This window comes from Mesoplodon bidens (genome assembly GCF_964165515.1).
Source record: "Mesoplodon bidens genome assembly, chromosome: X".
Classification (NCBI taxonomy): domain Eukaryota; kingdom Metazoa; phylum Chordata; class Mammalia; order Artiodactyla; family Ziphiidae; genus Mesoplodon; species Mesoplodon bidens.
Genome location: NC_138163.1, coordinates 100,461,077 through 100,473,917, shown reverse-complemented (window position 1 = coordinate 100,473,917; position 12,841 = coordinate 100,461,077). Strand labels below are relative to the sequence as shown.

General features: G+C 37.2%; 2 protein-coding genes across 8 annotated transcripts in view; both read left to right on the top strand.

Annotated features, from left to right (window-relative positions):
• Nucleotides 1–12,841, top strand: part of KDM6A (lysine demethylase 6A) — a 208,524-nt gene that overhangs the window by 63,223 nt on the left and 132,460 nt on the right. For all 7 annotated transcript variants that reach the window (XM_081222345.1, XM_081222344.1, XM_081222350.1 and 4 more), the window contains exon 3: nt 11,448–11,556. In XM_081222345.1, coding sequence (XP_081078471.1) covers nt 11,448–11,556 — 109 coding nt within the window. The remainder of the gene's footprint in view (nt 1–11,447; nt 11,557–12,841) is intronic.
• Nucleotides 4,012–5,356, top strand: LOC308608958 (heterogeneous nuclear ribonucleoprotein A1). The gene has a single exon (XM_081222352.1). It carries the CDS (start codon nt 4,110–4,112, stop codon nt 5,070–5,072), a length of 963 nt encoding a protein of 320 aa, XP_081078478.1. The 5' UTR covers nt 4,012–4,109; the 3' UTR covers nt 5,073–5,356.

Sequence of the window (12,841 nt, the reverse complement as noted above, 5' to 3'; positions counted from 1 at the left end):
ACTATTGAAGGCACTTAAGGTACAATCAATGAACAGGTTGATAGTTCATGAAAGCAGTAACTTTAGCCAATAAATATTTGGAAAAAAGTAATTAAAGAACTGAAAAAGATCACTGCTGGTGGAACATTATATTGGTTCATTTTTGCTAGTGGCACTGTCAAAAGCTTAAATTGTGCCTCCCATTTAACTGTGAGGAAGTTAACTTGAAGAAATATAAATTGGCCAAATTATGTTCATTGGGTAATAGTAATAGTAAAAACTTGGTTAACAACCAGATACTCTTCAGTAGAAACTAATTATGGTTTAACCATTATTAAAATGATTTGCAGATGTTAATTTTGATGTAGATCTGTATACTTTGATATGGTAAGCAGTTAATGATATATAGAATGAAGGAAATAGTTTATAAACTGCGTACAAAGATTTGTACTATTTGTTTATATAGTCGTCCCTCAATATCCAAGGGGGATTGGTCCCAGGACCCCTACGGACACCAAAATCCACAGATGGTCAATTCCTTTATATAAAATGGCATAGTACAGTTGGCCCTTATGTCAGCAAGTTCTGTATCCATGGGTATGGAGGGCCGACTCTGCATAGAGAAAAGTCTGGAAGAGTATATTCAGATCGATTAAAACTTTTTTTTTTTTTTAAAGCACTACCTTTGGGAAGGGGCCTTTACTGTGTTGCAGTTTTCCTAGTTTTAGGATCGTTCATTTAATAAATAAATTCTAATTGCCTACTACGCATTAGAAGTTGTAGAATTCAAAGTAGATTATTTTCAGTGGAGCTCATGGTCATAAATGTGATGTCCCGCTCCCACCCCCCCACAGTGAAGTGCTTACTCCTTCCTTTTTTGTGCGTTTATCATTTTAGAAATGTGTATAAGGCAAATGAATGCATAATTTGCTGATAAAGATACTAAAGCAAGCATCCATGTTATAGCAGGCATAATAATATTTTACAAACTTGATCAAGATTTGGTCTACATAATCTTGTTGTATTGATAGATAGCTTTCTTCCTGTGTATTTTGGGAACTCTGAATTAAATGTGTACAGCTGAAGTGATTGGGAGAATGATTGCTTGTAAGATTGTCTACCTCTAGACAAAAGACTGGAGTAGCAAGCAAATGAAGTAAAAAAAAATGGGAAGTAAAGCCTACTGCTTTATATGGGAAATCACAGGATTATTCTGGGCTTTATTCACAGAGATCATTCTGCTGAAATTTTATCTCATACTCTCCTTGCCTCCAAATTTGAAATGTACATTCTTTTAAAGATTATCCAAGACTTAATTCACATGTTTATAAATAATGTACTTTAGTGTAACTGCGCATTGTTATATTTAGCATGATACAGAAAAAATATTTGGAAAATAACTTGGCTGTTTTGACACAACAGCTTTTTAAAAATTTCATGTTGGGGGAATTCCCTGGAGGTCCAGTGGTTAGGACTCTGAGCTTCCACTGCAGGGGGCATGGGTTCAGTCCTTGGTTGGGGAACTAAGATATCCTGCAAGCCGCGTGCCATGGCCCAAAATCAATCAATACAATAAAATAAAAATTTCATGTTGGTCCTGGGCATGTATACGTGCATGTGTAGTAATGTAGGATTCACTAGTTCATTTGGCTGCATGCGTCAACAATAAAGGTTTTAGAGTTAGTAGTAAACTAGCAACTTGCTGATGGTTGAGACAGTACAGCCTAGTTTGCTTTGTTGCAGCTCTATTTGGCATTCTGTGCCAGTTATACTAAAGAGAGAAAATAATAACACTAGGTGAACTAAGGAGATTCAGAAGATACAAAGAAATAGGGTGAAACCATTTAACATTTTCCAGGTAATACACCACATTTTGTTTGAACTGGTATATTATCATTTATATATATGGGCAGTAGTGTTTTTCTGCCACAGGTGGCTTTTGAATATGGGAATTTGATTTTTTGTTTTGTTTTGCTGTTGATTTTTTTTTAATGTGTGTGTCTTTTTGGGGGGGAGGGGATAATGATGATTGCTTTTTATATGATTTAAAATAAAACAAGGTGAGAAAACATGGTAAAGAACTTAGGCTAAATCTTCCTTGTGGGATGGTGGGAACAGGAACTGGCGGCCTCATGTGTTGCTTTTGTGTTTGGTGTAGAGGTAGAGTTGTGGAAGGAGCTGTGTGTTGGAGCGTAAGAGGAAGAGCTGCTTATGGAGGTCCTCATTCTTGCAAATGACTTTAAGTCCCTAGGCATGGCCTGAGTTGCACACCTTACTGCTCAGAGGCTCTACAGCCATACTGTTTGAAGCCACCCCTGCTAGTTAGTAGCTCTGTGACCTTGAACACAGGATTTACGTTGTCTGTGCCTCAGTTTTCTTATCTGTGAAGTAGGGTCTCCCTATCTCATAGAGTAATTGTGAGGATTAAATGAATAAGTATATGTGAAGTGCTTAGAATAGTGCCTGGTACGCATCAAGAGCTCAGATATTAGCTGTCAGCACTTGAATTACGAAATTATCTAGTTTGATTTCAATAGTGTAGTTCTGTGAGAACCTTTTGCAATAGCAAAGCATTTTCAATAGTTTATTTGAAAAGAATGGTACTTAAGGTGCTAGTTTCTTGAATGATGCTGATTTACTCGTTAGCGTCCAGCATATCCACTGAATGCAGAGCCCAGAGAGTCTGAGAAATCCAGGATCCATGCTGATATGCTTAAATTTTGTTAACTGACTTTGTTGTGATGCAAAAGATGTATATTAGTTGAAAAGTGGAGTGAGGGAGATAGGGTAGAGTAACAGATGTATAAGTTCTTGTATCCTCTCTAAAATGTTACGTGTGGATGACAGTTAATTAGATTTTTTTAAAATTTCCCTTTATCCTGTTGGTATGCATTAATGATTATTTCATTAGGCTGCTCTTTTGTTTGTTTGTTTGATTTAAATGAGGAAAGAGGGCTGCATACTCATGTATTTCTTAATAAGAATTCTCAGAGGCAATCAGTTCTGGGCTGCTCTGGAACTCTACTAGGAACTAGGAACTTGGGCTCTGTTTTCCTACTCTCCATCCCCAGCTTGTGACTTCTACCATCTGGCTGATTTTCAGCTAGGGGGAGGAGGGGTTGAAGCAGAGCATGTCCTTTCCTTATATCCCATTGGCCAGAACTTAATCACCAGGCCACACCCACAAGGATGGCTGGGGATCCCAGTATTTATTCTGTGTCAGCATATGTCTAATTAAATTTAGGGATTCTATGAACAGAGAAGAAGAGGAGAAAGGATATCAGGGACTCCTATAATCTGAAGCAAGTTACAGAACAGTGTTTATATAAATATGTAAATATTAGTACTAAGGTGGGAAAAATATACGTGCTTGCACCTGCACAAAATAATCTTGAATATAGTAAGAATTTTTTACATTTGTTGCATCTGGGAAAGGGGACTGGGTGGCTGGGGTTAGGATTGGGAGAGAGACTTCACTACATACCCTTTAGAACTGGTGATGTGTAAATTTTAACTTTCCAAAAATAGTAAATGAAATTAAAAAGAGAAGAAAGGGAAGTCTGATATAAAAGTTCAGGAATGGATGTCATTAAGAATCAATAATATTATCATTTTAAGCGTGTAACCCTTCATTAAAAAAATGGTGTGTTGAAATTTCAAAAAATGGTTTAGACTCAGGTACTTTCAACCCTTTCAGATTCCTAAGGTATTTTAAAAACAGGCAAAGGCATTGCGAGTGCCTGGAAAGGGGAAGATTTCTGATTTAGGAGGCATATTTCTGGGAAGGATATCAGCTTTAGTGATGCACACATTTTTATGGTTTTGAGGGAGGAGGTCAAGATAGTATGTTTATTTAGAAATTGTTGAAGTTCAAAGTGAATAAAATGTAATCATGGAATCAAGTCAGGAGAGATCCATCCACATATACACGTGTGTGTTTGTGTGTGGTTATGTATTATATATAATATTACACATTGTGTGCTTATATCCGAGAAGCTCAAGGAATCTTTAAAAAATGCAGGAGGCCGAAGGTAGGCTGGCAGATACGTTCGGTAGATTACTCCTTTCTGCTCGTGGACGCCGCCGAGTAAGCATCGTTAACGTCTCCCCCGCCCCCCTCCACTGCCGTCATGTCTAAGTCAGAGTCACCCAAAGAGCCCGAACAGCTGCGGAAGCTCTTCATCGGAGGTTTGAGCTTTGAAACAACCGATGAGAGTCTGAGGAGCCATTTTGAGCAGTGGGGAACGCTCACAGATTGTGTGGTAATGAGGGATCCAAACACCAAACGCTCCAGAGGCTTCGGGTTTGTCACATATGCCACTGTGGAGGAGGTGGATGCGGCCATGAATGCAAGGCCACACAAGGTGGATGGAAGAGTTGTGGAACCAAAGAGGGCCGTCTCAAGAGAAGATTCTCAAAGACCTGGTGCCCACTTAACTGTGAAAAAGATTTTTGTTGGTGGCATTAAAGAAGACACTGAAGAACATCATCTAAGAGATTATTTTGAACAGTATGGGAAAATTGAAGTGATTGAAATCATGACTGATCGAGGCAGTGGCAAAAAGAGAGGCTTTGCTTTCGTAACCTTTGATGACCATGACTCTGTAGACAAGATTGTCATTCAGAAATACCACACTGTGAATGGCCACAACTGTGAAGTAAGGAAAGCCCTGTCTAAGCAAGAGATGGCTAGTGCCTCATCCAGCCAAAGAGGTCGAAGTGGTTCTGGAAACTTTGGTGGTGGTCGTGGAGGTGGTTTTGGTGGGAATGACAACTTTGGTCGTGGAGGAAACTTCAGTGGTCGAGGTGGCTTTGGTGGCAGCCGTGGTGGTGGTGGATATGGTGGCAGTGGGGATGGCTATAATGGATTTGGTAATGATGGAAGCAATTTTGGAGGTGGTGGAAGCTACAATGATTTTGGCAGTTACAACAATCAATCTTCCAATTTTGGACCCATGAAAGGAGGAAACTTTGGAGGCAGAAGTTCTGGACCCTATGGTGGTGGAGGCCAATACTTTGCCAAACCCCGAAACCAAGGTGGCTATGGTGGTTCCAGCAGCAGCAGTAGCTATGGCAGTGGCAGAAGGTTTTGATTACTGCCAGGAAACAAAGCTTAGCAGGAGAGGAGAGCCAGAGAAGTGACAGGGAAGCTACAGGTTACAACAGATTTGTGAACTCAGCCAAGCACAGTGGTGGCAGGGCCTAGCTGCTACAAAGAAGACATGTTTTAGACAATACTCATGTGTATGGGCAAAACTCGAGGACTGTATTTGTGACTAATTGTATAACAGGTTATTTTAGTTTCTGTTCTGTGGAAAGTGTAAAGCATTCCAACAAAGGGTTTTAATGTAGATTTTTTTTTTTTTGCACCCATGCTGTTGATTGCTAAATGTAATAGTCTGATCATGACGCTGAATAAATGTGTCTCTTTTTAAAAAAAAAAAAAAATGCAGCTCAGAATTGTATCCAAAGTAAGAACTCTCCTTTTTACCCCCCACTAAGATACCTTAGTAGTTTATGCTTTAATTCTTTGATATGAGCCAAAGAAAGATGGCCCATTTAATTTTTGGCATATTTAAGTTTTTCTCCTTTCTGATTGAACTGAATTAAACTTGTTCGTAAATTATACCCATTCACTGGTCTGATGTCTGGAACTACCCAAAGTGCAATTAATCTTCTCTCCTAAGTGACAGCTTCTTAACTATTTGAGTAAAGCTAAAGCATCCCTGATGATTCTCCTCAACTAAATTCAGTTAAAATCATTTTCACATGATAGTTTTTCCATCTTTCACCAAACTTGTAACCTTTTTTATGTTGCCACCTGTTAAAATGTGGCACTCAGAACTAAAGATAATTTTGGAGACCTGGTCAGAGCAGACCTTGGTGAGCTGATTATTGGTGTTGATTTGTGTAATATACTTCATTAATTTGGACCATGAATACATTTTTAGTAGCCCTATTTCATGGATGACATGTTGACCTGCAGTCTGTTTCAATCCCTAGTCAGCTGCTAAACCATCTTTTATGTCTGTGGCTGTTTTTAGGAATTATGGGCAGGACTTAGGAATTATGGGCAGGACTGCATGCTTGCTTTTATTATATTCAACCTAAAAGTTTGGTTCATTTAAAATATCAGTGATTTATATCTTAATGGAAATGAGTTTAAATAACTAATAAGATTAATCCATAGCATCCTGACTTGCAGCTCCTAAGAAATGGAAGTTTAGGACAAAGAAGAGAGGGTTATTCGAGAACCTAAAATAATAACATGACATTGCTTCATTAATTCAAGAAATGTATATTAAGCCCCTATCATGTGATCATGGGTTGGGATATAGCCCTTCCCCTGACGGAGCTTACAGGTGAGGGAGGCAGTAAGCATCTGGGAACCTGGTAGAAGAGGAAGGGCTTCAGAATGGGAGCCACCAAACTAGGACTGTGTTGAGATTCTGTCTCTGGGCATTCATAGCAGGCATTACAAAGAAAGAAAGAAAGAGAAAAAAAGGAAACCATTTGGGGTATTTAAATCTACATTAGTTTTCTCTACCATTTGTATATCACCCAACTACTTCAGCTAATCTTTCAAATTGGAAAAAAACCCACATTTGTTTAGATGTTGCCTATACTTAACAATTCTAAAATAGTAACAACTCATATTTTAGCTAGGAATTGACCAAGTTTATCATAAAAGACTTTAACGCTTAACATTAAAAAAAACCAAATTATTTACACGTCTGTGTTTATGAGCGGTAATCTGTCAAGGTTTATTTATTTATTTATTTATTTTTGCGGTACGCGGGCCTCTGACTGTTGTTGTGGCCTCTCCCATTGCGGAGCACAGGCTCCGGATGCGCAGGCTCAGCGGCCATGGCTCACGGGCCCAGCCACTCCGCGGCATGTGGGATCTTCCCAGACCGGGGCACGAACCTGTGTCCTCTGCATTGGCAGGCGGACTCTCAACCACTGCGCCACCAGGGAAGCCCCTGTCAAGGTTTAGAAATAGCGGGTAATGATAATATTACTATTCTGAGATAACTGTTTTTTCAAATAATAAAAACAAAGCAGCTACCGAGCACAAATTATATTGAACATTGTGGAAAATGGCACTGTAATGGGAGGAAGACATCCAGTCTCTCTACGTAGCTGGGAGGATCTTTACTCTCCTTTGATTCTAGTATTTAATGATTAACTGTTTATTTCCCTTCTAAATGTTTTTTTTTCAAGTAGGTTGTAACGATTATAGATGTGTAAGCCACTAACTATAAACAACTATAGGATTTTAAAGTGATTTTTGTGGAAGGTCTTGCTCATCCCCAGTGCAAGATATACCATTATTTTTATAGGTTTTTCATTTATAAAAATAAGAAATTTTGCTTTCTTAATATTTAGCATGTGGGTTGAATATTCGTTGTTTTTAAGCTTTAAAAATTATCTAGTCTACACTGTTCATTTGCCATATGTCTATATAAATTTAAACACAAATTTAATGAAATAATTTAAAAATTCAGTTGTGTTGCACTAGCCATGTTTCAAGTGCTCAGTAGCCACATATATCTAGTATATTGGGCAGCACAGATTATAGAACATTTTTGTCATTGCAGAACGTGCTCTGTTGAATGATGATGATCTAGTACAAATGATTTTCGTTCACATTTCTGACTATCCTTACACTAAAGGTAGTATGAATCCTGGAGGAAAGCATAATAATTTTTAAGTTTAATTATGAAAAATTGTAAAATGAACAAAATAAAAAGTTTCCATATGGCTGGACTATAGACTTTCTATTTTTATCATTTGTTTTATATTCTAGTTGTTTTTCTCTGCATATGTGTACAAAACCATACTTATCCTATATGGCGATGATTTTATTTGTGCACATTTAAAATGAAAAAAGAAAAAGCAAGAATATAAAAGTAAACCTTTTGGAATGTTAAATTGATACAGCCACTATGGAGAACAGTATGGAGGTTCCTTAAAAAACTAAAAATGAAACTGCCATATGACCCAGCAATCCCACTACGGGGCATATACCCTGAGAAAACCATAATTCAAAAAGAGTCCTGTAGGGCTTCCCTGGTGGCACAGTGGATAAGAATCTGTCTGCCAATCCAGGGGACACTGGTTTGATCCCTGGTCCTGGAAGATCCCACATACCGTGGAGCAGCTAAGCCCGTGCGCCACCACTACAACTACTGAAGCCCGTGCCCGTATGCCTAGAGCCCGTGCTCCACAACAAGAGAAGCCACCCCAATGAGAAGTCTGTGCACCATGTCGAAGAGTAGCCCCTGCTTGCCGCAACTAGAGAAAGCCTGCATGCAGCAACGAAGACCCAACACAGCCAAAAATAAATAAAAAACTTAAAAAAAAGTCATGTACCACAGTGTTTATTGCAGCTCTATTTACAATAGCCAGAACGTGGAAGCAACCTACGTGTCCATCAACAGATGAATGGATAAAGAAGATGTGGCACATATATACAATGGAATATTACTCAGCCATAAAACGAAACGAAATTGAGTTATTTGGAGTGAGGTGGATGGACCTAGAGACGGTCATACAGAGTGAAGTAAGTCAGAAAGAGAAAAACAAATACCGTATGCTAACACATATATATGGAATCTTAAAAAAGAAAAGGTTCTGAAGAACCTATGGGCAGGACAGGAATAAAGACGCGGACATAGAGAACGGACTTGAGGACACGGGGAAGGGGAAGGGGGAAGGGTAAGCTGGGACGAAGTGAGAGAGTGGCATGGACATATATATACTACCAAATGTAAAATAGATAGCTAGTGGGGAGCAGCCACATAGCACAGGGAAATCAGCTCGGTGCTTTGTGTCCACCTAGAGGAGTGGGATACGGAGGGTGGGAGGGAGACGCAAGAGGGAGGAGGTAAAGGGATATATGTTTATGTATAGCTGATTCACTTTGTTATACAGCGGAAACTAACACACCATGTAAAGCAATTATACTCCAATAAAGATGTTAAAAAAAAAGTAACCCTTTTAACAAGAAATATTTTTACTTTATAGAAGTTTGCCTGAACTTTGTTCTAAATCTAAACTGACTACATATCATCTATGTTTAAAACTAGCCTTTTAATGAAACTCATTACTGTAAAAACACTGTTTCATTCTAGGTTATTTTATGAGTTAGTAGTATTGGAAAATTGCCCCATTTATTTATTTTCCTTTAAATGCTTTTAAAAAATTGTTAGTATTTGCCTGTATCTAATATCAGGGCTTACCTCAAACACTTCAAATAAATTCATGAAGTTCCACCATGAAATGGTGACACAAGGTGCTTGGAACGTTTATTCTGCCTTTTTGCTCATCTTCATTTTGTTTGGTATTTGGCTCTGTCATCGTCATTTTTGACCACTAACATTAGTTGGTAAGTTTAGGTACATGCTGGCCTTGTTGGAAATTACTATGAATCTGTTGATTGAGTCTGAGTGTCCGTTCTGATTTTTGCCTGGTGTTGTGTTTCGTGATGATCAGAGTTGTGTATAGTACTCACTTTAGATGTGTTCCTTTTTTTAATGGAATGTGGAAGATAAGGTAATAGATGATCATGGTAGTGGCATCAATGTTTGGTGATAAGAGGAAGTATAGGATGTTGCCATCTTTTTGCTTAGATTATTAAAGAAAATTTATTCGTGTTTGTATCTTGAAATCTTTTTCACCATGAAACTATATTTGCTTGTAAATTTAATGCTAATCAGCCATGAGAAATTATCAGAGAGCAGTAGCAAAAGTTTCTAAATATCTAACTAAGAGTTTAAAAAACAAAGACAATAACTAGCTTTTTTACAATGCCATTATTAGCTTTAAAAAGTCATTTTATTTAGTGTAAAAATTAATAATTGTCATACTGTAGCCCAATAATTTTATGAATTTCAGTGATATTAAAAATCACTGAAATAAATTATATTTTTGTACTCTAACCATCTGCCAGATAGGATTATATATGACTTAAATAAAGAGGATCTTGAAATTTCATGCCTCCAAATTATAGTAATTTCTGAGATGTCAGTGTAGCATTCAGGCTCTTTTAATTATAAGGAAGCAGAATGATAAGTTTTCAGTGATTGTGATTTGGTATATATGCACATTTAGATAGTTAAGAGTGGAATAAGAACTGAAGACAGTCCCTTTTAATAAATGTTAGACTTTAAGGATGGTAAAATCATCCCAAAATTCGCCTTGTTTAGGATGGCTTCTCCAAACTTGATAAGTATTTATGTATGTGCTTTGGATAGGTAAATTTTAAATTTTGAAACTCTTCATCAAAGGCTCTGTATTTTACAGGAGAGGAAAAATTAAGGCATTTTGAGTGGGTACCATGCCCCACATCACACTTTCTTATCCCATCAAAAGCTCTTGAAGCGGTGGTGAAAGGATTTTTTGATAATGGAAACTATTTTTTATGGACACCAAACCTGAGAGTGTACTCAGACATTTGAGAAATCATACACATTTTTTTCTTCAGTGACTCCAGGACACAATAAAGCCTAACAACATTGTAGTGTAGATTGTTAGGGAAATTTTGACAAAATTATTGGGGTGCTTGAAACGATCCTGGAAGAGTTGGAGCTTTTTATCTTAACCTAGGTAGAAGGTAGAGAAACAATTATTAAGTACCTATGGAGTGCTAAGCACTGTGATAAACCCTTAGAGAAGTTTTCTAGTTTTAACCCTTTAATCAGCCCTTTGAGTGTTATTAAAACTGAGAATCAGAGACGATAAGTTCCCCAGGATCTCCTGTAGCTAATGATGACTGGAATTTGTCAGACTCCAGAATCCTGTTCTTTCCATCATTCATTTTTTCCCCCCTGCACTCTTCTGGATTACAAGAAAAGAATGATATCCTTAAAATACTGTTGCTTTTTTTCTTCAGGGAACAAACTGAGAGTGAGTGCATATGCATGTATTGGAATGGGGGTAAAATTAGGAATAGAGTTAGAGTTGGTGGGTATGACGTGTATCATAAGAAGATAATTGAAAGACAATTGAAAGTTTATGGTAGTTTAAGTGGGTAGAGGTGATGGTAAAAAGTAGCTCTTCAGTATAAATCGTAGTTATTATTACTCTGGAGATTCTGTGAATTCTCATGTGATTCAATAAAGTTCTTCCCATTTGTGGAAAAGATTGATATATTTGTTTATGTCAACATGGACCACAGTAAAAATTTAGATTTACAGCTAATGAATAAAGTTATCAAAGTGTTCCTACATTATCTTATTTGGCAAGTATTTCCTTTTTATAAGTAGGAAAAGCACTTACGCCATAATTGGTGGTTCTTTTAATAAATAGGTATTTTAGAAGAATGCTGCATTGGCTATATCTGAGGAAGTAAAATATATTGATTTCTTGGGTGATTGAATGGAGGATTATATGCATTATCTCAGGAAGGAAATGTATTTTAGGGTTTTGTCTTTTTCTTAAATGTTTGTATTTTTTATTTCTAGGCTGTTCGCTGCTACGAATCTCTAATCTTAAAAGCTGAAGGAAAAGTGGAGTCTGATTTCTTTTGTCAATTAGGTCACTTCAACCTCTTATTGGAAGATTATCCAAAAGGTAATTTTTTCCCCTTGTTAATTACTGTTTGATTTATATATGTATTCAAAATAACTGTAATTGTACTCTATCGGAGGTATTACCATTTTTACTTCTAAGAAATTATAAGCTTGTGAACATCCTAAAAACAATGAGAAAAGTGGAGTAGATGGAAATGGGAAAAGTTCACATGACTCCATGTAAATCAGCAGTAAGTTGACCATTCAGCTAAACTGATAACCACCTACATGTGTACCACTGTTTTGTTCTGCCTTGTGAAAAATTCCTGCTTTTTTAAAGGCTCAACTATAGTAGAAAGTGAGCCATTGATGGACACTTTGGAAAAGTAACACAAACTCAGCATTTCTCTTCTTTATCCTTTAACTTCCATTTTAGCTAGAAAATATTTGAATGAAAACCTGATCTGTAGCCATGTTATTGTAAAGGTAAGTAACATAGAGAGATGATCACACATGAGCTTGAGCGTTGGATAAAGCATTTTTTTATTCATTTGAAAAGTTTTTCCTGTCAGAAATAAGTGAGTTAAATTATTGAAGGTAGCCCCCCAAGATGTGTCCTTTTTATGGTACCAAGCTGCTGACCCAGGCCATTACTCACTTAGGAAGTTAAAAGCACCCCCCAAACACCACACCCCTCAATACCAAAGGCAAAGAAAAACTATATTCTTGTATTCAATAACATTTTTAACCTTTTGATGATAGTAAACATTTTAATGTGGAGTGGATAGACTTATGCTGTTTTCCACAAATGTATGTAGGTGGGCTGAACAACTGAAAGGTTGTTCAGGGCTAGAGTGAAGGATTGTTCGTGTTTAATTATGTTAGGTCAAGTGAATACTTTCCTAATGAAAATACAATTTTACTTTGAGACGGGTATGCTGTGGGGTTTGAAATTAGGCTTATTCCCCAGCTCATCTCTGTGGTTCAGCTGCATTACTTTTAACAGATTATATAAACATCCCTGAGCTTCTATCTGTAATCTGTAAAACGAGGGGAGGATGTGGTAGCTGCTCAGGGGTTTTGGGATTCCTGTGTGAAACTGGTTAGTACTTAGCAAAGTGACTTCAGGGTAATAGGTATTGATAATTATTTAACAATCTATTAGACACTTTAATTAAAACAGTAACTTATTTAAAGGAAAGCATTATACAAAAGAAATAATACAGAGTTCTGCACAATCTGATTTTTCAATGTTGCACCTTTTATTTGGAGAGCGCACTAGGTTAAGAGCATATAAACAGAGACCCAGACTTGAAAATTAGGTTTGCATATGTGGCTGTATGTCC

Bases quoted from the DNA above. Each gene is read 5' to 3' on its own strand.
- LOC308608958 (XM_081222352.1), top strand. From the start codon at position 4,110: ATGTCTAAGTCAGAGTCACCCAAAGAGCCCGAACAGCTGCGGAAGCTC.